This window comes from Equus przewalskii, chromosome 9 (assembly GCF_037783145.1).
Source record: "Equus przewalskii isolate Varuska chromosome 9, EquPr2, whole genome shotgun sequence".
NCBI classification, from domain to species: domain Eukaryota; kingdom Metazoa; phylum Chordata; class Mammalia; order Perissodactyla; family Equidae; genus Equus; species Equus przewalskii.
In genome coordinates this window covers 71,884,092-71,911,530 of record NC_091839.1, presented here as the reverse complement: position 1 = coordinate 71,911,530, position 27,439 = coordinate 71,884,092, and the positions used below count along the sequence as shown (strand labels likewise).

General features: G+C 43.6%; 1 protein-coding gene across 5 annotated transcripts; it reads left to right on the top strand.

The window, feature by feature from the left end:
- Window positions 1-27,439, top strand: HDDC2 (HD domain containing 2). Of its 5 annotated transcripts, none has more exons than XM_070556987.1 (7): window positions 231-389; window positions 1,818-1,939; window positions 3,637-3,739; window positions 9,127-9,195; window positions 15,991-16,077; window positions 21,282-21,420; window positions 27,075-27,439. In XM_070556987.1, the coding sequence occupies exons 1-7, from the start codon at window positions 309-311 to the stop codon at window positions 27,170-27,172; spliced, it is 699 nt and encodes a 232-aa protein (XP_070413088.1). In that variant the 5' UTR covers window positions 231-308; the 3' UTR covers window positions 27,173-27,439. The 5 variants fall into 5 exon arrangements, with proteins under 5 accessions (XP_008541055.2, XP_070413088.1, XP_070413090.1 ...); XM_070556989.1 differs by lacking the exon at window positions 27,075-27,439 and adding an exon at window positions 22,403-23,464; XM_070556990.1 differs by lacking the exon at window positions 231-389 and adding an exon at window positions 449-1,111.

Here is a 27,439-nt window from a genome sequence, read left to right as displayed (position 1 = left end):
GAGTTCAGCAAACAAGCAGTAATGAGTGCCCAGTACTGTGTCTGCCCTGGATGCTGCAATGCCCCAGGGGCGGCCACCAAGGCCAAAAGGTGGAGGATAGGACACAAGGGTCTGGGAAAATGAGTGAGGAACTGTAGGAGGAGAGAGAGGAAGGAGTCACGACGGGGAGGAAGAAGAGGGAGGAGGGGGAAGGAGAAAGCGAAGGAGGCAGGAGGAGGGAGGGGGAGGAGAGGAGGGGGCGGGGCTTCGGGGGCGGAGCTTCGGGGTGGCCGCGCGGCCTGCTCCTCCCGCTCGGCCTCCGGGGCCGCATGGCTTCGGCCTCCGTTCCGCTCGCGGGCCGCGGGGTCAGGGACCTGCTGCGCTTCCTGCGGTTGGTGGGCCAGCTCAAGGTGAGCGGGCGCCGGTCGCGCCGTCCTGACCGCAGGCGGAGGGAGCGAGGCGCGGGGACGGGGCTGGTGGCCGGGCGGCCAGGCCGGGAGCGTCTGGACCGCGGGGTACCCGGGGCCGGGAGGAGAGCCTGGCTCGGGAGGTTTCGGGAGCAGCTGGCGCGGGGATGTGCGAGGGGGCCCCGGCCATGGTCGCCTCTGCTCGGGGCTTCCGACCCCACCGGGGCGGTCGGGGTGGGCTCCGAGCAGGGGTTGTGAAGAACTGAAGCCGCCTGTCCCGCCGATGTGACGTGGAGCGCTTTACATCTGTCTCAGTTACTTCCAGAAATAACAGGACCTTTTTTTTTACAGAGGATTTTATATATGTCACGCTGGAGTTACGTCATGTGCGTGTCCCACCCCCCCGTCGTGATTTTGCAGAACTTCTAAGTTCAGAGCAGATGATCTGTTTCATGCCATTACGACTACTGTTTATAAGATTCTTTAGAAATGTAGACTTAGGAGGAAAAAGTGCAGTCTCGGAAGATCACATCATCTGAACAAAGCAAGAGTCGTGACTGGTGATAGCAGGAAGTGATTAGAAACGCCTTTATCCCTTCTGCTTCAGAACTTGGAAGTCTGTCACTTGGTCAAGTTTCGAGCTTTCACCACAGTATTTTCTACTTGTGTTGAATGGGGTTCTTTGAAGGCAAAAAGTCCCAACTCTTATAGTTGACGGGAATAAGGTACTTTACAGTTTACGTCTAAAGGACTTGCATATGTTCCATAATTTATATATGTTACACAGAGTAACCTGATTGTTGGACTTTTGTGTTGTATGCTTGTGGGTATCTCTGTCTGTCTTTCTCTGACCTTACTGGTTTATTTGTTTCCAGATGTTGATCATTTTGGTTTGTGGTGGTTAGGGCCTTCCAGTCCATTCTGTCTCCTAGCGACCCTGTGCACAGCACAGTAGAACGACCCCCTGGTCTTTTTGCGCCATCCTCTCACCTTCCAGCACTGTTTCAGTCAATGCTCCTCTGCTATTCATAGGGTTTTGATGGCCGATTTTTTCAGAAGTGGGCTGCCGGGTCCTTCTTCCTAGTGTGTCTTAGTCTGGAAATTCAACTGAAACCTGGCCAGTATGGGTGACCCTGCTGATATTTGAAATGCCAGGGGTATAGCTTTCAGCATCACAGCAACATGCAGCCACCATAGTATGACACCCATAGATGGGTGGTGTGGTTCCCTGACCTGGAAATGAGAATGCCGAATCTTAACCACTAGACCATCAGGGCTGGCCTCATTTTGGTTAGTTAAGCATTTTTTAATATATTCTAAAAACATGATCCTGCTTCTGGTCCCTATTCCCTGGACTTCTCTTGAAGAGCGTAGCAGATAGTTAAAATATTTATTTTTAAAAACGTCTTTTTCGCTTCTCATTTTCATCAGAGAGTCCCACGGACTGGCTGGGTATACAGAAATGTCGAGAGGCCAGAGAGTGTGTCAGATCACATGTACAGGATGGCAGTTATGGCTCTGGTGACCAAAGATGAGCATCTCAACAAAGACCGGTAAGCCGATGTGAACTTCGCTGCCTGTGAGGGGTCTAGGAGTCTGCACCACTTTTCATGACTGAGGCCTGTGTCTAATTCTCATAGGTTAGTTTATGTCAAGAAAAATTGTTTGAGACAAACCATACAGATTCAGGAGGAAGGATGGGGAACTATGTGTGTTGATTGCTTCAGTTGTTGTAAATTGCACTCTGGGTTTTCTCTTGACAAGTGAAAGAGCCTGTCTTGGTCTCAAGGATACTAAGTGTGACATTAGGGTCTCCAGGGACTTGAAGGTGAGTGTGTTATGTCTAGAATTCTATCATTGTGTTAGTACACCATGTACTTTTATCCAGCGCCCCCATTTGTGAGGTGTCTTTCTGGAGTGGTATGTGCAAGATATAGCTGAGAAAGAAATACCCTCCCCCTCTTCAGTTGATCAACAGTGTTTAAAATGCTTTTTGAGCACAGGCCAAAGTTTACTAGCAATATAAGACAGTAAATAAATCGCATATGAATTACACAGGCCAAAGTTGGCTTCCAAAAAAAGCACGAACTAAGTGATGTTAGAAAATTAGCAAAGTGTTCTAGAAGGAGAGATCACTGTTCTTGAGTGACCTTAAGGGAGGGGGCAGACTCTGAGATGAGCTCTAAAGGGCTGACTAGGTAGAGAAGTGGGAGAAGGCACAGCACACCGAGGGAAGGGCGTAGAAGCCAAAGCTCTGATGGGAGGAAAGTCCAGGTGTATTTTGGAAATGATAAGGCAGTCGATTTGAGTGCAGCAAAGGGCTCGTGAGGGAGCGTGGGGAGCCCTGTTCCTCTGTAGATGGTGTTGAATGGAGGAGATTTTTGACAGGCAGTATCAGATGAACCCGTGTCGGATGGAGATGAACTTAAGAGTAGCCTGCAGTTTGAACTGGATGAGACAGAGCCTGCAGGCAGGGACACCTACAAGGAGGCTGTCGTCCTTGTACGGCCTTGGTAATAGCGGGAACAGGAAAGAGGCTGGCCCTCTGGGGCATTCATCTCATGACCTGCCTGTGTTATTTTGATAGTGATTATCCTAATCACTGATCATTATCACTAATAATCATAACCATTTGTTGAATGATCAACATGTGCCAGAAACAGACATTATCAAATTTAATTGTCATATCAGCCTTGTGAAGTATCATTACCCCTTTTTTACAGATGATAAAATAAAGGCTGATAAAACTGAGCATTTAAAGAAATTAAGTAACTTGGCAAAGGTCACACAGCTAATAAATGTTGGCTGCTGGATTCGAACTCAGATCTGTCCGGCTCTACCTATTTCTCTATAGAGGGCCTCATTTTGACATCTAACTAGTGTGTTGGACAAATGATTGTTTCTGAATTTTTTATCAGTAAGTAAATGCTGTAACCAGATTACCTCCTGGCTTTGTAATCTGAAGTTATCAATCTTTTAAAGTGATATTTGAGAAACCAGCCAGTTTTTAAAAAAAACGCATGCTAAAAATGTCCCCTGCCCTCTCATGTATTGTGTTGAATAAACTATCAGTTTTGATTCAGAACTGTTGCCAGCTGGCAGAATATAATTGCTTTAGAAAATACTGCATTAAAATTCTCTATGAGGGTGGAGAAAGAAAAATGTATTATGCAACTTCAAAATAGTGTAGAGGAGGAACCTGTAGTGAATATAATTCTGTGTAATTATTCACCGTTTCTTGCCTGGTCAGATGTGTGCGCCTAGCCCTGGTTCACGATATGGCAGAATGCATCGTGGGGGACATAGCACCAGCAGATAACATCCCCAAAGAAGAAAAACATAGGCGAGAAGAGGTTAGTGTTGACTGTTGACTCCGTAAGAGACCGCCGGAGAAAGCTGTTGCTGAAACCAAGCTAAGTTTGTTAGACCTGTTGCAGTCAGGGAGAGTATCTCCTTGATAGAGCTTAACAGTGTCTCAGGAAGGGGAAGATCAGGGAGGATCTTTATAGTGTTTTAGGGCCTGGGCTGGAGGATGTTTCCGTGGATCTTCCAGGATGGCTAACTAGTTGGGATCGCACAGAGTTTAGGACATGATGGCTTTGGATTGGTGGGATTGGTGAGGCAAGGTCTTAAAGAGGGTCTTGAAGAGTAAGCTGTTGGTGCTTACTCTCTTTTGGGTAGTTTACCATCTTACCTTCCAAAAGTAAGGATTTCCTGGAGTAAGCTGCGAATGGGTTTTTGCTTGTTCTCAACCTTGTTTAACACAAGAGCAGAAAAGTCTGCCTGCTCCCAGCCTTGTATAACATGGGGACATGCTTTCCCTTCTCAGTATGTGGACATAGATAATATGGCTTTCATTAGAACAATGGAAACAGCTGGAACTTGAAGGAATTCTCGATGCTAGTTAAGCTCTTTGGAGAGAAGTTCTGTATATCATAAGAATAATCATTATTTAGTAAATTTTAAATTAGTCCTTTAATTTAGTGGTTAAAAGTAAAAGAAAAAAATTTGCATTAGAAAGAAATGAATAACATCAATAAAACATTGTCAGTGTTGATTTGGGCTCTAAAGCCAGATCCCAGAGCCAAAGAGGAAGACGTATTTGAGGCAGAGGATGGGAAATCCAGGAAGGCTTTTTTTTTAAATGCCGACTGGCTGGTTCTCAATTCAGGGATTCTTACAAGCTACTTTGACTATAGGCCAGAGATCCTAAGTTACTAAGTGGACTGATCCTTTATCAGTATGGTTTGACAGGGCAGGTGAGCTTAACTAGCTGTTCCCAGAGCTGGAGGGAGACTAGAGCTCAGTAGCCAACAGCATTTTACCCCTCTAGAGGGAAGAAGATCCATGAGGAATTCCACTTTAGGAGTTCCAACACATCCTAAATTATGGAAACAAGGGGACTAATGTAAGGGATGTGTTCTTGCTGCCAAAATACAGGTCCAGAATATAGGCTTCAGCCTGTATCATGTAAAAAGGGAGGAAGCTAAGGAAATAGTTGTCCATAGGAGTCTAGACTGTCATGAATAAAGAATTCCTAGATTGATTGGCAGAATCAATACAAAAAGAAACCATTAGCTCAAGATTCTGAATTGCGGAAAGGAATTAGCCCTGAACCAGAGGATGTTGAGTAGTGACCAATGACATACAGTAAAAGAAGTGGAAAAAGCTCCCCAGTTCTACAGCTCATTTCAGGATGTATGATAGTTTTATGCAAGGGTAAATCTGGACATTGTGGAGGAGAAATCACCTCCTGAAGCACCAGGGGGTAGTCAAAGACCTTAAGTGACACAGAGAAAAAGACAAACCACCCCTATGCAGATACACCGTGAGTTTGAAGTTTATTCCACAGAGGAGCAAGTCAGAACCTTCTGAAGAAAAACCAGTCCATCAGAAGCATCTCCAGCCACTGGAGATGAGAGAACACCTCCTACTGTCCTGACAAGGCTGAGTCTGGGCTAGTGATGCCCCACTGAGGGACAGAGAGGGGACCTGAACCATCAGGGAGGGCGCGGCGGTGTTCCTGGACGCTGTCTCCTGGCCATGAGGAAAAGCCTGTCCAGCCTCATTAAACCTCCTGACTGATGCCCACTCCCTCATTCACAGGAGAGTAAATATCAAAATCAGAAGGAACAGGGGAAACATCTTAAAGAACCACAAGTTCTTGAACAAGAAACCAAAGGCTTGGAGAGCGCTGATCTTCTGTTGCTTCTTCCTGCTGCTGGTTAGGGTTTGAGAACAGAGAGAAAGATCTGGGTGGTGAACAGTGCTTTATGCACATGGTATTTATCAACAAATTTGCATGTCTGAACCATGCATTAAGATAGTTAAATGAAAGTTTCTTGGCTCGAGATGAATGCACATAATGAGAACCAGGAAGCCTCATTTGTCCAGAGGCCAGCCAACTGTATCAGAAAGGCCTTAAACTGAAGTAGGAGGAAGGAATATTCTTGATAAGCCTGGAAGGCTGTTTGTTTTGGAAGAGAGCAGGTATTAAGATGAAAGGCAGAATGAGGGCATAGAAGAGAAAATTAGGGGCCAAAAGCAATACTTATAGGCTGATTCCCCCTCCTAAATAGGATAAAATAATGAACTTTATATTATTACTCAAGTTGATAAATGATGTTTCGTGGGGATCACCAAGAACTAGTGGCATGCTTGACACTGAAATACAGCAATGGCAGGTTATACTCCTTTGCAAAGGGAATAACATATTACAAGTTGGAAGGCAGAGTCATGGTATGTGTGTATGTGTGAGGGTTGAAATTGCTAAAGAACCGAGAGTTTAAAAGGAGATGAACCAGACTTTATTACAGGAGTGAAGATGGCAAGTGGGAGAAAATGAAAAATATCAGGAACATGTGCCAGATAAGGAGCATTTTATATATGTTAACTATTTAAGCCTCACAACGGTCCTTTCAGTGAGGTACCATTATCAACCCCATTTTACAGACGAGAAACCTGGAAGACAAAGAGGTTAAGTAACTTGCTCAGGGTTCCACAGCTAGTAAACGGTGAGCTGGCTTTGAAACCCCGTCTGAATCTACAGTTTCTCATTAACTACTGTACTCTTCAGCCTCACCAGGGCTGTGTAACGCTCTCTGGATGCTTGTCACAAAACTGACACAAGACATTTGCTGAAAGCTTCATTCAGCTCAGAACTTGAGGCAAATTCTTGACATGCTTTGCTAACAGGAAGAAGCTATGGAAATTATCATTCTAAATCTGCATGTGAACAGGGCAAAACAATATAGAAGTAGGAGTGGCGGGGCTCACCACCAGGAAGGGAAAGTCTGGCATCTTCAGCTGTGTACCGTGGACAGGGAGGGTTCGCAGGGTTCATTTACAAAGATAGGCGTGATTCTGTGGCGTATGCATCCAAACAAGGAATATGGACTACCTAAGAGATCTCAAAATGCAATTCTGATTGTATAATAACAAATGATATCAATGAGTTTAGATCCACAAAAATCATTACTCAGTTTTAGGAAGAGAGCAGCCACATATTTGTTTGTTATCTGTTTTGTTTTTTAAAGGACATGGTGATTTTAGTCAACAGGAAGCTTATTAGTAAGTTAGTCATTGGATGTGATCTCCAAAAAGTCAATTCAGTCTTAGGCTGCATATATAGGGGCATAGTATCCAGCATGATGGAGGCAGTGATTCCATTCTGTTCCACTGCTCAGACCACACATCAGTCACCTTAAACGGAATAAAATAATCCCTTGTCAAAGCAAGACTTCTATGTTTGTGTTCTAAATTTTTAGATTTTGATATACCTGTACATATATGTTACTCACTTTATTCTTTTTTTTTTTTGAGGAAGATTAGCCCTGAGCTAACTACTGCTAATCCTCCTCTTTTTGCTGAGGAAGACTGGCCCTGAGCTAACCTTCATGCCCATCTTCCTCTACTTTATACGTGGGGCGCCTACCACAGCATGGCTTGCCAAGCGGTGCCATGTCCACATCCTGGATCCGAACCGGCAAACCCCAGGCCGCCGAGAAGCAGAATGTGCGAACTCAATTGTTGCGCCACCGGGCCATCCCCCCAGTTTGTTCTTTTCTGACAAAAGCAATGGGCAAACTTGTGTTTCTGGAACAGTCTAGAGAAAGGCAATCTATTTATAAAGACACCTTTAGTTTTTGAAAATGCAAAGTATTTTCTCAAATATTTTGCTGAGATTTATGAAAAAGAAACAAGGGAGAATGCAGGTGCAAAATACCTTGTAACTTTCATACCAGTAAGGGTGGTGTGACACTACCAGCCATTCAGGATGGTGATGTTCCTGATGAGACTAGTTGTTGACACTGGCAAATACTGTTTGCTCAGGAAATGGTTGTATTCTATAACCTTCTTTTCCTCCCAGTAGCAAAGAAATATACATACAAATATCCATTTTTATTTTCATTGCTTTTCGTCAACTCATAATTTGATTTCATAAGACCTTGGTCACTTTTGTGTAACCATTTTGCCAAAAGTAGTACAACCGTATTCTTTTCAAGGAGCCTGACCTCAGGTTAGAGGAACTGAAGCAGATTAAGAGGTGTAGGTTGAGGATGGTGAAGGAATTTGAAGCCATTTGAGCGTAAGATGCAGACCTCATGCCCCCAAAATGTGATATTTTAGAAGGATGCTGGAGCAACACAGAAATGAAGGAAGAGACAGGAATGAGGGTGGCTCTCGGACTTGGGAGACTAGAAACAAGTACAGAATACCCTCCACTCTCTTAGTCTCTCATCTCTGCTTTTCCTTGGGTTTTGGGTCTCTCAGGCTTCTGCTCGTGGCTTCTCTCTCCCATCTCAGCTGGACAAGTCATGCAGATGGCCCTGAGTGGCTCATTTGAGTTACATGGCCATTCCTTGGATCATCACTGTGGCCGCAGAGATTCTGACCCAGCTGGGTCACTGCCCACCTGTATGACATTGAGGTTGTGTGTGAGGGAGCAAAGCAGGAGGGATGGAGTTGGCCATCGGGGAAAAACTGCAGGGATGATTTTCAGCTTGATGTAAGAAAGTACTTTCTGTCTGCTGCCTAAAGGGCCTTTGGGCAGCCTCTTGAGGTGCTAGGTTCCTACCACTGGATCATTTACGGAGGGAGGGCAAGAAGGGTACGCTGATGCTGCTGAAGGGCTCAGATACTACCTGGATGGTTTGGCCAATTACCCTCTAATATGCCCTTTCAGCCTGTGAGTCTCTGAGCCTACAAAATGCTATCATATAATTTCCTTTGTGCTAGTAACTGCCCGTGTGTATAGTGCTTTACATTTTGTGATAAAAACATTAACAATAGAAAATAAATATATTAGTGTACAAAGAATTTCTTTGACCTTTATAATTCAGTGTTACTTTCCTGTTCTGTCCACTCTCAGGTTTGTTTTGAACTCTAGTATGCTTACGGTTAAAATTTACGTGGGCATCTTGCAGTTCACCCACAAGATGTGAAATCCTTGACCTCGCTTCTGAAATTTCTGAGCTCATCTCACACCCTCCGCATTGTTCTTTTTTGTGTCTGGTGAGCTGCAGGCCAGGAAATAAGTGCTCAATGAAGCTCATATGAATAAATAGACTTATTTATTTAATGTACGCTGCCCTCCTTGTAAGCCATAAATATTGCCCAATGTTCCATTGTCCCTTTGGGAGTTATTTGTAAGAGTTTGAGCCCATTATTTAGTTTTCGTAGATGAGTTGTTAAATTAGATAAATGGGAACATGATTAAAATAATGGTTTGATATTTCAGGAAGCTATGAAGCAGCTAACCCGGCTCCTCCCAGAGGACCTCAGAAAGGAGCTCTATGAACTTTGGGAAGTAAGTGTGTATGATGGATTGCTTTTTATTTACTGTAACTGAATTTATATAGCTCATCGGTGTTTCAGTTGACTAAGATGCTCTTAACAAGCTGTATCTAACTTTTTAGTTCCTGGTCTGTGTCTGTTTCTCTCCGCCCAGCTGCTGCAGGAATTTTCTCTTGGCTAATAGAAATTTCTCTTCCCTTCACTTTCCCTTGTCACCCTAATGCCTGGTATGGATTTAACCCCTGGATTTCCTGATGCGTTGCTCTCACCCCCCCGACCCTACCGGCCCCACACCCGCCCACCCATTTCTGGTCCTTGAAAAAGACGCGGGCTTTGGGGTAGTTTGCCCTGCCGAGCTCTCCCCTGAGCCTCCGAGCTGGCAGAATTCCCTCCCCACTGCCTCGTGAGGCGAGCTTGAGTAAGGCAGGCGTTTCCTTCACTTGGGAAGACAGGAACAGGATGGAAGTGCCCGGGCTCGAAATCCCGAAGCATTTCTCCTGGAAATGCCGTTTTACTCAGTGGTCAGATTCTGGAGTGTGCTGTTGTTTCTGTGGTTTAGCTGGATTGTGGGAGGAAATAACATTTTATTTCAAGGCAGTGGAGTGTGATGCAGAGAGCAGGGGCTTGCAGCCAGAGAGACATGGATTTGAACCCCTCCTCCTGGCTCCATGCCCTTGGGTGAGTTACTTGGCTCTGGTTAACCTCTTTCTCCTCTAGAAAAAGAATAATACAGCTCCACATGCCCTTAGCCATGGTTAGGAAATTTACCAAGTTCAGAGAGCCGGTTTGTAAAAAACCTGACCTAAGCTGAACTCATTCAGCTGCAAAATCTTACCCAAATCAACATGAGGCTCATAGAGTCCCCACTCATCCCGCTTGGTGTGAAAATTAGCATGCTTTGATGTAGTCATATTCATCTGTTTGGTAACCGAGTCTGCCCCAGACCCCACTAGAGATTTTCTGAAATATATACTATATGTACCATTTTATTTTCTAAAATAAAGAAAACACCAAAAACTGGAACAGTTCTGGCCTGAGGATTTAAGATGAGAGATTGTGGGTCTTTAGTACCTACTTTGTCAAATAATTGTGAAAATTAAATTTGGCAAAGCATTCGAGATGTGGAGCCGGAGCCTGGCTCAGGTGGTTATCTGTTACCAGGTCTAACAGGGTTTCTTTAGGAAAAGAATCTCTTGTTCCAAAGTATGGACTTTTAAGTGAACTTTTGGAACGCTATGAATTGGGGAATAATGGAGTGGAGTTGGGTTGCATTTTATACATAAAAAGAAAAAAACTGGCCCCTGAGCTTATGAAACTAATCTCATGTATCGTTTCTTAAGGAAGAAAGACCCTCATAATTTGAATATCTTTTACAAGAATTTGTATGCTTGTGCCTCCTAATTATTATAGACATGGTGGCCGACATCTGTTATTTTCTTAGTTAGCCGTCAACAACTAGCTAAATGAAGCTTACTGCAAAATTTACTTTAATTACAACAGTATCTTATCTTCCAAATGAAGATTTGGAAGGCACAGTGACTACAACAGTCACTTAGGAAGACTTTGGATTTGGGAAAGTATAAAACACAAAGCATTAAATGATTTGATAACCCCCAAACAAGTAATGATTTTATGATCTTGCAGAAGTCGTTGCTTGAATTCATTAAGCTGTTAAAGATCTCAGGACAGATAGCCAGCAGCCACCCTGGAATGTGACATCCTCCTTTCGAGTTGTTGCATCCAGGCAACCAGCAACTTAAAAGAAGCAGGCCATGGGTTAAATTTCTTTATTGGTAATACTGTGTGGGATGTTGAGGACTGATGGGGAGGAGAAAAATTGTGAGTTTTTTAACTTTCTGACATGAACGTTTGCATACTCATTTTTGCATACTATGAAAGGGTCCGGGAACTCTTTTTTGTTTTTGTATTAAAGGTCAGAGAGGAATAAATAAGGACCATAGAAATAATCAACAACGCATTCCCAAACAGAATTATAGAAATTTATTCATAGAAAATATTATTCATGGCTCTTAAACTCTCCTTAACCAATTCACACGTTCCTTGGAATGAAGTAGCGGCTTTGGGTCAGTAGGGTGAGGTTGAGAGGGGCCCCAGAGGTACAGACTGAGCATACTATTTAAGTCTCGGTGTTTATTCTCGAGTGGAGTGTGAGTGTGTATGTGTATTTAGACACTGGTGGGTGCAAGTGTGTTTGAACTTATCCGGGAATCATTAAACTAAAGGGGGAAAATGTACATCTGTAATATCTAATATTATTTTGTAGAATGAGTTTTGGACATTAGAATTGTCCCTAGTTTCTTTGACCATTTCTCCCCATCTTGTGCCTGTTAAATTCTGCTGTTTCAAGAACTAGGGTATCACTCTCTCTATGTACCGAATACATGCTTTTTAGAGCCTACAGAATCTTTTGACAAAAAAGCCTAGCTCTAGGTGATACCTAAGAAGAAAATATTGCTCGCATGCTCACTCTCTCCCTGATACAGGTTGAATTGTGCCCCCTAAAATTCATATGTACCTCCCAGTGAGACCTTATTTAGAGATAGGATTTTTATAGAGATAATCAAGTTAAAATGAGGTCGTTCCCGTGAGCCCTAATCCAATATGATTTGTGTCCTTAGAAGAAGAGGAGTTAGGACAAAGAAATGCACATTTTGGGAGAATGCCGTGTAAACTTGAAAATGGCCATCTGTAAACCAAGTAGGGAGGCCTGGAGCGGATCCAGCCCACAGAAGCAACCAACCCTGCCCGTACCTTGATTTCCAACTTCCAGCCTCCAAGATGAGTCAATAAATTTCTATTGAAGTCACCCAGTTGTGGTACTTTCTGCAGCAGCCCTAGCGAACTAATTTTTTCTCTCTCTCTCTTTCTTCCTTTCTCTGATACGTTTTGTACTATGCAGTGGCTACTTTATTATAGTCTTAGCTGTTTTTAAATTATCTCTATATTCTGTCACTTTTGTTCTTTACTATATCTGTTAGAGTTTCATAAAGTTAAAACAGAGTAAATCCATTTCCAACTCCCTTATCTTATGGATGGGAAGATTAAGGGCTGAAGAGCCTTACCTTCCCCATGGTCTCCTAGCCAGTGGGTGACTGCAATATTGTGCTTTATAAGAAATATATGTATCTGGTCATTCAGATGACCGGAATGTATTTCTCATATATTTCGTCTTCATCTGCAATTCCTGGCTCATAGCTCCCAAGACCCTTGGGATTTCCTAAGTGTTGATAGTGATGCAGATGTATTTTGTTATATTAATGAAGGTGGTTTTGGGGTCCACCCAAGGGTGGGGCTGGTTGCCAGGAGAACCAGCCATGTGATCAGAGGATTGAACTTGTAGTGCACCTCCTGATTTCCGGGGAGTGGAGGGGGGATGAGGTTGAATTGGTCACCCAGGGCTGATGACTTAGTCAGTCATGACATTGTAATGAGGCCTCCATAAAAACCCACAAAGACAGCTCTTTTTTTTGGAGACCTTCCACGTTGGGGAACCAGAACTGTTCTATCTGCTACCCTGCCAGGCCTCCAACTCCAGAGGACAGAAGCACCTTTGTTGGGGACCTCATCCTATGTATCTTTTTATCTGGCTTTTGATTTGTATCCTTTAATATCCTTTGTAATAGATCTGTAATCTAGTGAGTAAACAGGTTTTCTTGAGTTCTTTGAGCTGTTCTCGCAAATTAATCAAACCTGAGGAGGGGGGTCATGGGAACCCCTAGCTTGTAGCCTGTTGGTCAGAAGTACAGGTAACAACCTGGGCTTGCGACTGGCTTCTGAACGGAAGGCAGTCTGGTGGGACTGAGCCCTTCACCTGTGGAATCTGATGCTGTCTCCCAGTAGATGGTATCAGAAGTGAATTGAATTTTAGGACACGCTGCTGGCGTCCAAGAACTGCCTGCTGGTGTGGGGAAGCGTCCACACATACACACACACTCACACAGACACACAAACGTACGTTGGAATTGGGTCCAGGAGCCCTTTTATAGAGACAAAGCTAAGCCACAAGCCTACCTCCTAGTTGAGCATTTTCTTTATGTCATTATGCCACATGTTGTTAATTGAACAAGCGTTTATAGTTCTTTTGTATTGATGATACCATTTCACTTATTATTAATGGGAGATTCTCTTGGTTTCCTAGGGCTGCTGTAACAAATTACCACAAACTTGGATTGCTTAAAACAACAGAAGTTTATTTTCGCATAGTTCTGGAGGCCAGAAATCCAGATCAAGGGCAGGGCCTGCTCTGAAGGGTCTCAGGAGGATCCCTCCTCGCCTCTCCCTCGCTTCTGGTGAATGCCTCTACCAGCTCTGGCACTCCTTGTCTTAGGGACACATCGCTCCCATCTCTGCCTGGTTAATCAGATGCTGTCCTCCCTGTGTCTGTATCTGTGCTCAGAGTCCTCTCTACTTATAAGGACGCCAGTCATTGCATTAGGGTCCATCCTAATCCAGGATGACTTTAGCTTAATTTGGTTACGTATGCAAAGGGCTTATTTCCAAATAAGGTCACATTTTTAGGTTCAGGTAGACATGAATTTTTGGGGAATGCTATTCAACCCAGTACACAGACTCTTATATTAACCTAAGGATTTTTATAATTCATGTCCAATTTAGTACATGGACTTTGATATCAGATTTCCAGGGTTCAAATACTGACTCCTCTGTTTACTAGCTATGTGATTTTGTGCAACTTACTGAACCTCTCTGTGCCTTAATTTCCTCATCTATAAAATGGCAATAACAATAGTATACCTATCTTATAGGGTTGTTTGGCAACCAAATTTATTTATATATGTAAAGCATTTAGAATATTGCCTGACACATAGCCCTATTTTTCCTCTGTCTCCAGTCCGTATGTTCTGATTTTGATGCAAGAAAATATGGTCATTCTGTACCCAGGGAACTTAGAATAGTACTAGTTACAGAGAAAATGCCAGTTGATTGATTTCTGAAATGTTAATCACAGCCATTCACCATGATAAGTAGCTCTCCACCCAGAGGGTTGCATCTATTTAAAGCAATTAAAACATCCTTGATTATAATGTTTCTTTCACCACAGAAATGTGAAATCAAATTTCAGCAAGCCAAGAGAAAACATTTTCATTTTTTTCTCAAAGTATCACAGAACGATGTCCACCCCACATGCATTTCACTTTCAAGAAATATCCCTTTGAATCCCAAGGCATCGCAGGAGCCACTCCCCCACATGCTGAATGTCTGGCACACACCCTGCATTTTCTCTCCACCTTGTCTGAAGCTCAGTCCATTGGAGATACAGTTGGGTTAACAAGTACCCTTTTAAAAATGGCTCCATGTTCTATCCTTTGAAGTACAGGTGCAGCATTTTGTGGGGGAGTTTGATGTAGAGAGCATGAGGATCCTGGGTCCCAAAGGGAGAGTCACGAGGACATGGGAGAGTGGAAGATGCAAGAGATCAACATCATATATATCAGCCCTTGAGTCAGGGCCAACCTTTCCCCAAGGGGGAGTGAGGAAACCTGGGATCCTCCTCTCTTTCTGCCCTTCCCTTCTCTTTAGTCCCCCGTGCTCAGGACCTAGAGCTTGTATCTCTTTCCTCCTTGAACTCCGTGTCCCCTCTGTCTCTGGCCCCACATCAGCTATCCATCCCTCTCTTCAGACACCTACTTTGCCGCTTCTCCCCCAACTTTATAGCAAATGATCTCTTCTTCTTCATTGAGAAAACAGAGGCTTTCAGATGGGAACTTTTTCAGCTTTTTGTAAGCCTGGTGCATTTGTTCACACACCCTGTGTTGAAATAAACTTCGGTGGATGCCACATTTCCCTACTTCCTTCACGACCAGATGGGTAAGGCATTGTCTCCTCCCCCTGACTCACAGCCCACCGCAGTGTGACTTAGCCCCACCATGTCCTGCTTTTGCTAAGGTCAGAGGCAGCTTCTGTGTGGCTCCATCCAGCAAGCCCTTCTCTGCCCACGTGCCACCTGACACCTGGCTGCCTAGAAGATGTTACTGAAGTCCTCTCATCCCTCGGGTCTGTGGCCTGAGCGCTCCTTCCTGATTTTCTCTGTGTCTCTTTGGCTGGTCTTTGTGAGTTTCTTCAAATGCTCCTCTTCTTGGCCCATCTCTTCAGAGCCTACCTTCCCTTCCAGGGCTGTGTCCTTGGCCGCCTTCTCTACACACTCCTCTTGGGCTTCAGTGATCACGTGCTGACTATTCCATATATTCTCCTAAAAAATCTTCCTCCTAAGATCCAGACTCGTAAATGCAACAGCCTAATGGACAACTCCACCTACATATCCAGCTCACCAGGTTCACGAGCATACTCATTGTCTTCAGCCATTTTTGTTATTTTTAAAACCTTTCTTATTGAAAAATAAAACACAGAAAACCACGCAAAAACCAGTGTACAGCATAATGAGGTATTAGGAGAATAACATCCTTGTAACTACCATCCGCGTCAAGATCTAGAACTTTGCCATTCACCCCAGAAGCCCGTTCCTGTGCCCTGACCCGAAGGAAGCTCCCTCCTTTCCTCCAGAAGGAACCGCTGCCCTGGTTTTCATAGTGATCACCTGAATTTCTGGATGGTTTTATCACCCAGGTGTTCACCTCTGGATATTTTAGCTTCATCTTGCCCATTTTTAAAATCGTAATAGGTCTTTTAAATCTCCTTTAGTTCTCTTTCTTACAAGTTATCCTTTTGAGGATCCAGACCGCTTGGCCTATGGAGTTTCCCATAGTCTGGGTTTGGCCAGTTTCACACTCACGATGCAGTTCATGTTCCTCCATCCTCCTCTTTTCTGCAGATTGGCAACTGGACCCGGCGGCTGGATCAGACTCAGTTTGATCCTTTTGTCAAAACTGTAGATGATGTTGGATTCTTTCACCGAGAGGCACGTAATGTCTTGGTTTTCTTGTTGCTTATATCCCTTAATCCTTAGCGGTCGCAGAATAGTGATATACTAATGTTTTTATGTCGTTTTCATTTAGTAGCTGAAATAATTTTATTACTAGATGCTTCTTCCTCATCTGCTCTTTGGTTGCAGTTCCTATAGGAAAGGTGGGATTTCAAAGACTTGACTTTGGTCGCTTCCTGGATAGCAGGAGTAGTGGGTAGTCCAGCCTCATTCACCTTGAGCCTGCTCTGGCCAGACCCCTGTTTTGTTCTTTACTTTTAAATAGGAATTGTTCTTTTAAGACCACAATATGGGTACTAGGGGTGCTCATTGCTACTGAGTTGGTTATTGTTTCTATGCTTTTTAGTAGACATAGCAAGAATATGTATGTGTGTGTGTGTATATATATATTTATATATATAAGATGCCTCGTGAGTTTATAGTGATATTTCCAGTTCAGATTCAGTACTGCACAGTTTTTACTTAACCTTTTCTATATTAGGTCACATATCCTTTCTTCTACTCCAGGAATCCTGCTTATTAGGCTTTATCCTTCTTTACGCAGGTACCCATCTCAGAATAACAATAGTATATACCACCGTCATCAATTCTGATTACTGAAAACAGTTTAAAAAATTGTTTTGCCTGTGCTATCTCCTTTCTCCCCCTATTTTTAAAATAGTTGTACTATATCTACAGTGTCAAAACAGTTGACTATTACATTCTCTGTCCTCTCTCTTTTAAACCATCTTAGTTCTCAAGCAACTGTCTAGTTGATGCTCACCATCAGTCCTTATGTCAGTGTCTCCCCAGTCTCTTCGGTTGTCTGAAACATGTTCTCTAGTAAGTTCTTCAGGAACAATATTCCTTAACTTTTGCATGTTTATGATAGTTCCTTTGTGTTCTTTATACTTGAAGGCCAGTTTTCCTTGCTATAAAATTCTTGGCTCCCCGTTTCTTTCCTTGAATATCTTAAACATGTTATTCCCATTTTCTTCTGTCAGAAAGCATTGCTGTCAAAATCTTATCATAATTTTATTTTCCTTATATGTCAGATGCTCTTTTGTTTGCATAGGTGTCAAAGGATTTATTTTTCCTTTTCAGTCTGGTAATTTTATTAGTGTGTGTCTTAGTGTTGGTCATTCTGAGTTAAGATCCTTAGGTACTTGGTGTACATTTTCAATATATACTTTCAAATTTGTGTTTATTTTTTAATTTCAAGAAAATTTTCTCTTTTTAAAATTTATTTTTTATTGAGGTAACATCATGTAAATTTCAGGTATACATTATTATATTTCAACTTCTGTATAGACTACATCATTCATCACCAGAAGTCTTATTTCCATCTGTCAGGGTACAAATGTGCCCCTTTAGCCTTCTCCCCACTCCCCTTGCCCTCTGGTAACCAACAATCTATTTTCTGTATCTATGTGTGTGTTTATCTTCCACGTATGTGTGAAATCACACTGTATTTGTCTTTCTCCATCTGACTTATGTTGCTTAGCATAATACCCTCAAGGTCCATCCATGTTGTCACAAATGGCAAGATTCCATCCTTTTTTATGCTGAGTAGTATTCCATTGCACGTAAGTACCACATCTTCTTTATCCATTCATCTGTTGGTGGGCACTTAGGTTGTTTCCAAGCCCTGGCTATTGTGAATAATGCTGCAATGAACCTAAGGGTGCATATATCTTCTTGAATTAGTACCCAGAAGTGGAATAGCTAGATCATATGGTAGTTCTGTATTTAATTTTTTGAGGAATCTCCATACTGTTTTCCATCGTGGCTGCACCACTTTGCAATCCCACCAGCGGTGTATGAGAGTTCCCTTTTCTCCACATCCTCTCCAACACTTGTTATTCCTCATCTTTTTAATAATAGCTGTTTGGATAGGAGTGAGGTGATACCTCATTGTGGTTTTGATTTGCATTTCCCTAATAATTAGTGATGTTGCGCATCTTTCAAGAAAATTTTCTTGAAGATAGTTTTTCCTTTTGCTTTGTTCCCCCCCTCCACCAAGACTCCTATATATCTGTTTCTTGGTTCTTCTTTGCCTATCTTCAATATTTGTCACTTTCTCTCAAATCCTTTATATCGTCTTCATTTCTTTTTGACTTTTAAACTTAATCTCCTTTTCAATTTCTGTGTCTCTCAAGGCATTATTCATCGTGTTTAATTATCCTCGTGTTCTTTATTGCTTAGCCTTCATTTCTAAAATGACTTTTTCTTTTACCTCTAATTCCTTTTATATTATTCTTTCATGTCTTATTTTCTTAGTATCTTTTAGTTCTTTTTGAAATAGTTTTTGTAGATTTGATCCTTCTAAAACCAATTTGAGAACGTCTTTCTGATGTGAATAGTCTGCAGAGATATTTTCCTTATTCTCTTTATCTTAACGGTAAGTTTGTATGGATCTGACTGCTGGGCTTTTTCTGTTGCTCATTTTGATGTGCAATCGGTTTTCCTGAACTTTTGGAAAGAAACTTGGTTCAGATAGCTTTTATAACTTCATAGAGCTTCCTCTTCTCTTTTACTTATTTATTTTTTTAAATATAGTATTAAAAAAAACGGCGGCTTGCTTTCAGAGATTTCCTGGCTTCTTTCCCCTTCCCCACTTTTATTGGACTTTTTCTTTTCTTCATCTCTGTTATCCTTATCCCACTCCATTTTGATTCCACTCCCAGGAGTTCCTCCTCACGTGGGGCCCTGTCCAGGAAGGGACCCCAGGAGATCAGACTGGCGAATTCACCAGAGCTGGGGTTGTACTCATCTGCCGTAGGAGCAGACAGGATCCTTCCCAGTGTTGACCTCTGTTAAAATTCAAGGATTCTGTGAACACCTGTTGGCTATTTTGAGATTCTCCTATTCTGGGGTCTGTCAGATGCCCGATTGTTCCTCCATGCTTCCTCCCAGATGGACGCTGATCGCATGCAGGGCTTGTGGCTGGAGGTGATTTGTCTCCGCTCCTGTATATTTTGCAGTTCATGGTTGTGTCATGTCCCTCAGTTTTGTTACAAATGTCATCCATGAGATTTCAGTTTTACTATGTCTTTGCTTTGTCAGGTTTTTGGTCTATTTCTTCTCGTTTGCTCCCTCTTTAGTTACCCAAGCAGACACTAGGAGGTCATTTTCAGCTCTCCCTTTCATTCGCTTTCACATTTTGGTTCACTTCTTTGTCCTTAACATTTCTCAAATCTGCCCACTTCTCCCCATCTTCATTGCCGTGATATTAGGCCAGACCAGATTCTCATAACTTCTCTGCCATGCTACAAAGTCTCAGAACTTGATTTCTCTGCTTCCGGTCTAGCCATTTTCTACACTGGAGCTGGAATAGATCTTTTTAAAATGCAAATCTGGTCTTGACCCTTCTTGCTTGAAAGCTTTCAGTGGTGTCCCGTAGTTGCAGGAGAAGCTGAGGCCCTTTAGCATAAGCCACAAGGCCTCTCAGAGCTGGCTCTTCCTCCATCATCAGCCTCTTCTCTCTCCTCTTCCCCCCTGCAGTTCTCCATTCTGTCTTGCAGGAACTACTTGCAGTAAGTTCTCCAAAGATACCACGGCTCCATCTCACTTCTAGAGCTTTGTCTGTGGTATTCTTCTCCCTGTCCAGCCTCTTTGTTGGAAAGTGAAATTGAGGAATGCCTGAACCATTATTTTTTGAGAAACAACACAACAATTTATATTTATATATTTTTTAAAAGATTGGCACCTGAGCTAACAACTGTTGCCAATCTTCTTTTTTTTAATTTTCTTTCTGCTTTTTCTCCCCAAATCCCCCCAGTACATAGTTGTATATATTTTTTTTTCAGTTGTGGGTCCTTCTAGTTGTGGCACGTGGGACGCCTCCTCAGCATGGCCTGACGAGCAGTGCCATGTCTGCACCCAGGATCCAAACCAGCAAAACCCCGGGCTGCCGAAACGGAGTGCGCGAACTTAACCACTCGGCCAAGGGGCCGGCCCCAACAATTTATATTTTTGAAAGAAATGTGTAGTTCACCAGAATTTGTTATAAAATGTGCTGTATTTCCTAATGTTCTTGACAGCTTTTTTCTCACTTTTCACAGAGGAAAATCCTAGACTGCTATACTTGGAGTATTCTGTTTCTTTTTGTGAGATAATGAACTTGAATTTATTAAATATAAATATATAACTATAAATGTGAATAAGTATTTAAGTAAAATGCAGTGATTTTTAAGTGCCTTTGAAATAAAACAAAATGTATTTGGTTTTACAGTAAAATGATTTCCCTGTACAATTTTAAGCTCTATCAAAAATCCAAATAGCTGCCTTTATAAGAATAAGGCATCTAACAAAAACCAAGACATCTTCAGTGATTCACATCACGTCACCTGCCAAGAAAGCATGACAGGTTCGTCATCTGAATACATCTAGGGTGGAATTACAAATGAGAACTTCTCAGGGAAACCACTTGGGGGCGCTGTGGTCGTCATAGAAGAGTGATTCTAGATGGTGTTATTGCGACTTGTGGTCGTGCGACATGTGTCGTGCTCTAAGAAGCAGACCTCCTAGAACTTCTTGTTTCGGGTCTGCACTGAGGGGGGGGGGCCAATGGGAAGAGGAAAGGTCAAAAAGCTGCTCCCCTCCACTGCCTTCACCACCTCCCTGCCAGCAGCACACACACACACACACCAGGGCGTGTAAAATTCACAGACCCTGACTGTGTCCTCAAGAGCCAACCCAGAGGGACCTGATTCAATCCTCCCGCTGAGAAAGTAAGGACAGAGATTCCCAGTATAAAATGGCAACCAGAATTAAATGAGAAAGCTAGCAGTTCACTTAAAAAGGAACAGGAAACCTGACAGGGAAATAATTTGAGAAGCAAAAGATAAAATATTAGCTTAAAGTTAAAAAGACCTAAACCACTCAGGTGGATTAAAGAATAGTGATCTTGAAGACAAGATGCTAAACAAGAAGAAAAATGCTTGAAAGTGTCAACATGGACAAATGAGACTTGGAGGCCTCTGGTGGAATATATGAGATGGTGAGCGCATGCTTCTTGCATGCAGTGCTGGTGTTAGGCTGTGAGATTACAGGGGAAGCGTCTCTTTGTATACAGAGCAATGTGGCCAATACAGAATGTGCTTTTAGCTGTGACTCTGGTTTCAGGTGCCAGCCTCAGCTTTCCTGACCACCCCATCATGCAGCCCTCCTCATGCTGCTTTACTTATCCCTTTCCTTAGGAGTACGAGACCCAGTCTAGTGCAGAAGCCAGATTTGTGAAGCAGTTAGACCAGTGTGAGATGATTCTTCAGGCGTCTGAGTATGAAGACCTTGAGAACAAACCTGGGAGACTGCAGGACTTCTATGATTCCACGGCAGGTACTCAGTGCTATTGTCAACAAGCGTGCATTTTAATTCGGCTTACTCTTAGTCTAGAGAATAACGTTATATTCGTGAAATCCTCTGTTGTTAACGTCTTCTGACCCTTTCCTATGGAGCATCTAAAAAGACAGTTGTGGGATTCATGGTGAGAGGCAGCCTGGTGCATGAGAGCATTGCCGCCCTGGAGCACCAGGTTGACATTCTGCCTCTGCCACCTGCTAACAGTATGTGCCCCCCAGCAATCTCCTGACCTCTCAGAATCTGTGTCCTCTCTGAAATCTTGGAATCGTAATACTCATCCTAAGTCATAGGTTGGTTTTGAGATTCAGGAGAGAGAATGTATGTGAAAGTGCTTTGTAATTTGTAAGTGCTTTATAGATGTAAGGTCACGTGAGATGGAGGTAGAAATAAAGATTTAAAAAGGAAAATTGCAAACAGCTGAAGTCCCCATCATCGGTATAGCACTTCATAGCCCGGACCTGGAGTCAAACTGCTTGGGTTTGAATCCTGGTTCCGCCACATACAATCTGTGTAACCTCCAGTAAATTACTCAAACTCTCCAGGCCTCGGTCTCCTTGTCTTTAAAATGAGGGTGGTTACAGACTCTGCTTTATAGAGCTGTTTGAGGATGTAGTGGGTCAGTTCTCATGAAGTGCGCAGAATAATAGTTGGCAGAAAGCCTTAGCTATCTTCGTTTTGATAGGGTTCCCAGACTGAGGAGCTAAGTAAGCAGAAGTGTTAGTGATGGCTGGCGTTCATGTCGCTCCTGGGAGTAAAACTTCCTCTCTTCCCCGAGGACTCCTCAGGCTCAGCTCAGCCTCCATCTCCCTGGAGAGTGCTTTTAGAGAGAGCCTTTCTGGGACCTCAGGCCCCTCACGTGGCCTCACCAAACAGAGGAAGGTCCCAGCTCACACACTATGTCCTAAGATAGGATTTGTGTTATGTGAAGTTGATTCAGTTTTTCTTCTCTCTTTTCCAGCCCCACTACCTCGGCCCTAGACAAGACCTCATTATTTCTCCATCAGACTGTTGTTACAACCTCCTAACTTAACCTGCCAGGCTGGCTAGTTCATCCCGCACGTCTCATTTTTTTCCTTCTTTGTAGATCTAGGTATCATCACGTCTTTGTTTTAAAAACTTTTGTGGCTTTCCTCTTTCTAAAGAATAAAATCCTGACACTTTTGAGTGGCCTGAAAATCTCTCCCGTCTAAGGCCACTCATCTCTCTGGTCTCCTTTCCTAACCTTGCTTCCTAACCTAACCTAACCTGTCCAAATTAAGCATTCTTTGGTCTAGAGCTTGCCATAGTACTGTCACTATCTGACTTGCATTCTCCTGAGTGATGTTCCTCTCTAATGGGTTCTCTTCCCAAAACCCCATTTGCTCACCCTACCAAATAGTAAGCTGTCTGAGGACCAAGACCAGCTTTGTCTCGTCCATCTTTGATAGGTATAGGCAGTGGTCAGAAATGTTTAACGTTAGTTAAAGAGAATAACATTGTAAATCAGAGGTCCGCAAACTATGGCCCGTGGGCCAAATTGGCCTGCTGCCTGTTTGTGTAAATAAAGTTTTATTGAAATGGCGACGCCCATTCTTTGTGCATCGGCTCTGCTGCTTTTTCACTACGACAGCAGAGTTGAGTAGTTGCAACAGAGACCATATAACTCACGAAGCCTAAGATATTTACTATCCGCCTCTTTACGGAAAAGTTTTGCCAACCCATGTTATAAGCAATGACTGGGTTCTGAGATAGCATATTTCACTTAAAATGTAAGTTTATGTGGTTCTTTGTACTATTATCTTCTACCTTGATACATTTACAATGAAAAATAGAAAATGAAACATGAGAATAGTAGTAGGATAAAAAACATGGGAGCTGGAAGGGTCATCTAGTTTAAACTACACATTTTATTGAAGAAGAAACTGAAGCCCAGAAAGATGGTGACTTGCCCATAGCTGAGTTGAAATTAAAATTCACCGCACTTTCTACTCTGGTGCACTGCTTCTGTTAAGAAATTAATAAATAAAAATAATATAACTGATGTAGGAAGTCATTTCTCACTTATCTCAATAACTAATGCCTGAAGGAAAAAGAAGAAACAAGTTTAATTAGAGGTGAAGATGTGGACTGTGACCGTAATGAGGATTTTGAAGGGGACTTTGGGCTTTGGTTTGATAACACTTATATTCTTATTTCTCTGATTCAGTCATAACTTGATGTTCTCTTTTTCTTTCTTTTCTTTTGGACACCTTGTGTGTTGAGGAACAGCATGGAGGCCAGTGTGGCTAGTGGGGGTAGATGAGAGGAGAGGGTGGGAAATAAGCGCAGAGAAGTGGGCTGAGGCCCATATGGCCTTGAGGCCTGCGCAGGACATTGGCTTGTGCCTGCGTGAGATGAGGAGTCCTTGGAGGAGGTGGAGCACAGAACCGATGTGATCTGACTTGTGTTTTGAAAGTGTCACTAGGGTTGGAAGCAGGGAACCAGTTGGGGGCTACGGCAGTTTCACAGCGAGAAAGATGGTGGTTTGGACCAGGGTGGTAGTGGTAGAGGAAGTAAGAAGTGGTCAGATTCTGGATGTATTTTGAATGAGGAATCCAAGGATTTTGGCTTGGGCAACTGGAAGAATGGAGTTGCCATTAGTTGGGGAAGACAGGGGAAGAATTGATTTGGGGGAAGAAAATCAGGGGTCCCAGAAGCTGAAGGAAGAAAGTGTTTCAAGAGGGAAGGAGTAGCCATCAGATTTAGCAGCATGGAGCTGAGTGGTGTCCTCAGTAAGAGCAGTTTTGGTGGAACAGTGGTAGTAAAAGCCTGATTGAAGTGTGTTCAAGAGATGATGAGAGCAAAGGATTGAGAGACAGTGAGTATAAACTATCCTTTTGAGAATTTGCTTAAAGGGCAGCAGATAAGTGGGGCTGTAAGCTAGAGAGGGATGCATGGTCAAGTGAGGGTGGGTTTGTTAAGATGGAATTTAAAAGAGCTTGTTTATATGCTGATAGAAATAGTCAGAGAAAGAAAGGGGAGAGAATTGCTGAGTTGGAATGTAATGCACAAGTGGAGAGGTGAGTGGGGGAAGTTCATCCTCAGTAACAATTATTAGTAGTGATGAATTCCAGGGTGTGCCTGTGGGAGGAGTGACTGAGGTGGGGGCACAGAGAGAGCATTTCTATAGGAGAGGAGGTGACAGAATGGAGAGGCCGGATTATTGGAAGGATCATATATGTGAGCATTGAAATCAAGAATTAACAGTGGGTGGCGTTAAAGAGAATTGACGATGAACTTGAAGCTAGAATTTTCCAGGCATGAAGACTTGAGGTTCTAAGATGTTTATAACCAGGAGGAGCAGTGAGTGGTTAAAGGGGTTCTGGTCACCCAATTTCCAACACAGGGTTGGGGGGGGGTCCCTCTACATTACCAAGCATTCTCAGACACCAGCTGGGTGTCCTACAATCCAACTAAAGTCTGACACTATCTACCGGGAGATGGCCTCAGATGCCACCCAGGCCCACAAGACTGCTCTCCACTTCACATGCCAGTTTGCAAGCCCAGGTTGTCACATGTGTATGTTGAAGGTTCCAACGGCCCCGTCCTTTGGTCACAAGTTAAGGGCTCAGTCCCACAAGACTACCACCCCCTGCCCAACACACACACACTTCATATGCCCATTGCAAGTCCAGGTTGCCACTTATTCTTCTGACCTAATGGCTATAAACCAGAGGTTCCCAGGACCCCCTCCTTGGGTTCCACTAATTTGCCAGAGCAGCTCACAGAACTCACGGAAACGTTTTGCTTAACTGAATTACCAGTTTATTATAAAAGGATGTAACTCAGGAACAGCCAGATGGAAGAGATGCACGGGGCAAGGTATGGGGAAAGGGCATGGACCTTCCATGCCCTCTCCAAGCGCCACTCTCCTCAAACTTCCACGTGTTCACTAACAGGAAGCTCTCCAAACCCAGTCCTTTTGGGGTTTTATGGAGTTTTCATTACTGAGACATGATTGATTAAAATCGTTGGTCATTGGCAAGTTTCAGCCTCCAGCTCATTTGCCCTCCCCAGAGGTCAACAGGTGGGACTGAAAAGTCCAGCCCACCAATCTTGGGGTTGGGTCCTCTGGCAACCACTCCTAGGGGCATTCCAAAAGTCACCTCATGAACATGGCAAAAGACACCTTTATCGCTCTCACCACATAGGAAATTCCAAGGTTTTAGAAGCTCTGTGCTACAATGCAGACTAAGACCAAATATATATTTCTTATTAAGACTCCCAGTGTCACAGTGGTATAGTCTGACAGCATGACCTTTACTGAGAGAGGCAGAGGGTGGCCTGGAAGCAGTGAAGAGCATGGCAGACAGGCCCAGGCCTGGTGGTAAGAGCTATGTGAGAGAGAAAACAGCCACCACGTGAGAGGGCTGCAGGGAAACTGTCCTCATGACAAGCCGGGTGTCCGGGCGAGAAAGTGAAGGAAGATTCAGAGAAGAGGGTGAGCATGGGAACGAAATGGAATAGAGTTTACTGTGGAATGAACAGTAAGCCGCAAAAGCCTGGCAAGAACAGACAGTCAGGCAAGACATGCGGGTTTAACAGTCCCGGTGCCAGCCACCAGCCACCTAAGACAGCTTGGAGCTTGGTTGGAAATCTGGGAAGGGCAGAGACAGCAGCACAGATCTGCCGGTTTCAGTGTAAAGGTGTTTGCAAGAGACATTTGCCTTCCTGTTTGCCTCCTGGGAGAGCCGAGACCCCAGGTCTTCCTGCTGGTCTTTTCATATGTAGGTGCTTTGTTCCCCTTGTTTAACTGCAAGTTTGGCATGGGCAGGGAGGTCGTCAGCAATCTGGGTCTGTTCTACCTGAGTTTCCCAGTAAATTCCTGGTAGAGGCATTCAAGGACTGCCTGGTGGAATTTCCCCCAGCGCTGCCTAATCGACAGTTCCTTACTCAGTGGCATCTGGGGTGACAGAGAATAGGCTCCCAGTGGTCCCCTTGGGCCCCTCTCCAGGACCTGGGCTTTCGTTCTTCTGCGTTGGAGTAGAGTGTGGGTTAGATCCCAGAATCGAGCCCCTGACACACCCTGTGATCAAGCTAGGGAAACTGATGTATTCTCTTGTTACCACACAACATTGGGGGTCTCTTGCCCGATGTGCATAAAAAATGCTAATTATTACAGTGTCAGCTTTTGGGAAAAGAAATGTGGCTTTATTTTGTGAGATCAATTGGCAAGGAGACGGGAGCGTGTGCCCTCAGATCTGTCTCCCTGATCCAGGGCTTGGGGCACAATTGATGGGCTGAAGGGCAGAGTGTCTGAAGTGTGGAGATAGATGATTGGAAGTAAGAAGTGAGGTAACTGTTGATCTGTGCAGGCATATAGTCAAGCTTCATTCTGCTTCATAGGACACACGGTCACAAAATGGCCGTGTCACTGTGGTCTGAGGGTGGAGTTTTTAGCTCCTTGACTCCAGAAAGGTCATTTATCAAGCATTTGCACAGGCCCAGTTGATGGGTTGGTGGCCTCAACTGGCCTGAACTGGACAAGGGGTCTCAGTTCCTGAAAGACAACTCTTAATTACTCTGTTGATAAGATGGGGTCAGTTGAACTGGTCCGGGAGGGCCTGCGGTTTACATTGTCAGTGTCTTTTCCCCTGTCTTTTGCTTTGCAGGAAAATTCAGTCACCCTGAGATAGTCCAGCTTGTTTCTGAACTCGAGGCGGAAAGAAACGCTAACATTGCTGCCACCACCAGTGAGCCGCACTCCTGAGATAGTCTCTAAGTTGCTTCACTCCTGTAACAAACATTTTACTTTTCTGTTTCATGTCACTGTGTTTTGCCACCATCAGGCTGTTGATTTCCCCAGATGTGAGTCTGTTTATTGTCAGTTGTCTGGACTCCAGCAAAAAACCTGATACCATTTGGGTGGCGAAAGAAGCTACAGAACAGGATGTGGTCACGACAATGCTATAGGTGAAGACTTGGGGTGACGGGCATGCCTTTTTGTGAACTAAATAAATAAATTTTAAAAACCTTA

Coding starts and splice junctions, on each gene's coding strand:
- HDDC2 (XM_070556987.1), top strand. CDS start 309: ATGGCTTCGGCCTCCGTTCCGCTCGCGGGCCGCGGGGTCAGGGACCTG. Junction 1,940..3,636: donor GAGCATCTCAACAAAGACCG/GTAAGCCGATGT, acceptor TTGCCTGGTCAG/ATGTGTGCGCCTAGCCCTGG. Junction 16,078..21,281: donor TTGGATTCTTTCACCGAGAG/GCACGTAATGTC, acceptor CCCTTTCCTTAG/GAGTACGAGACCCAGTCTAG.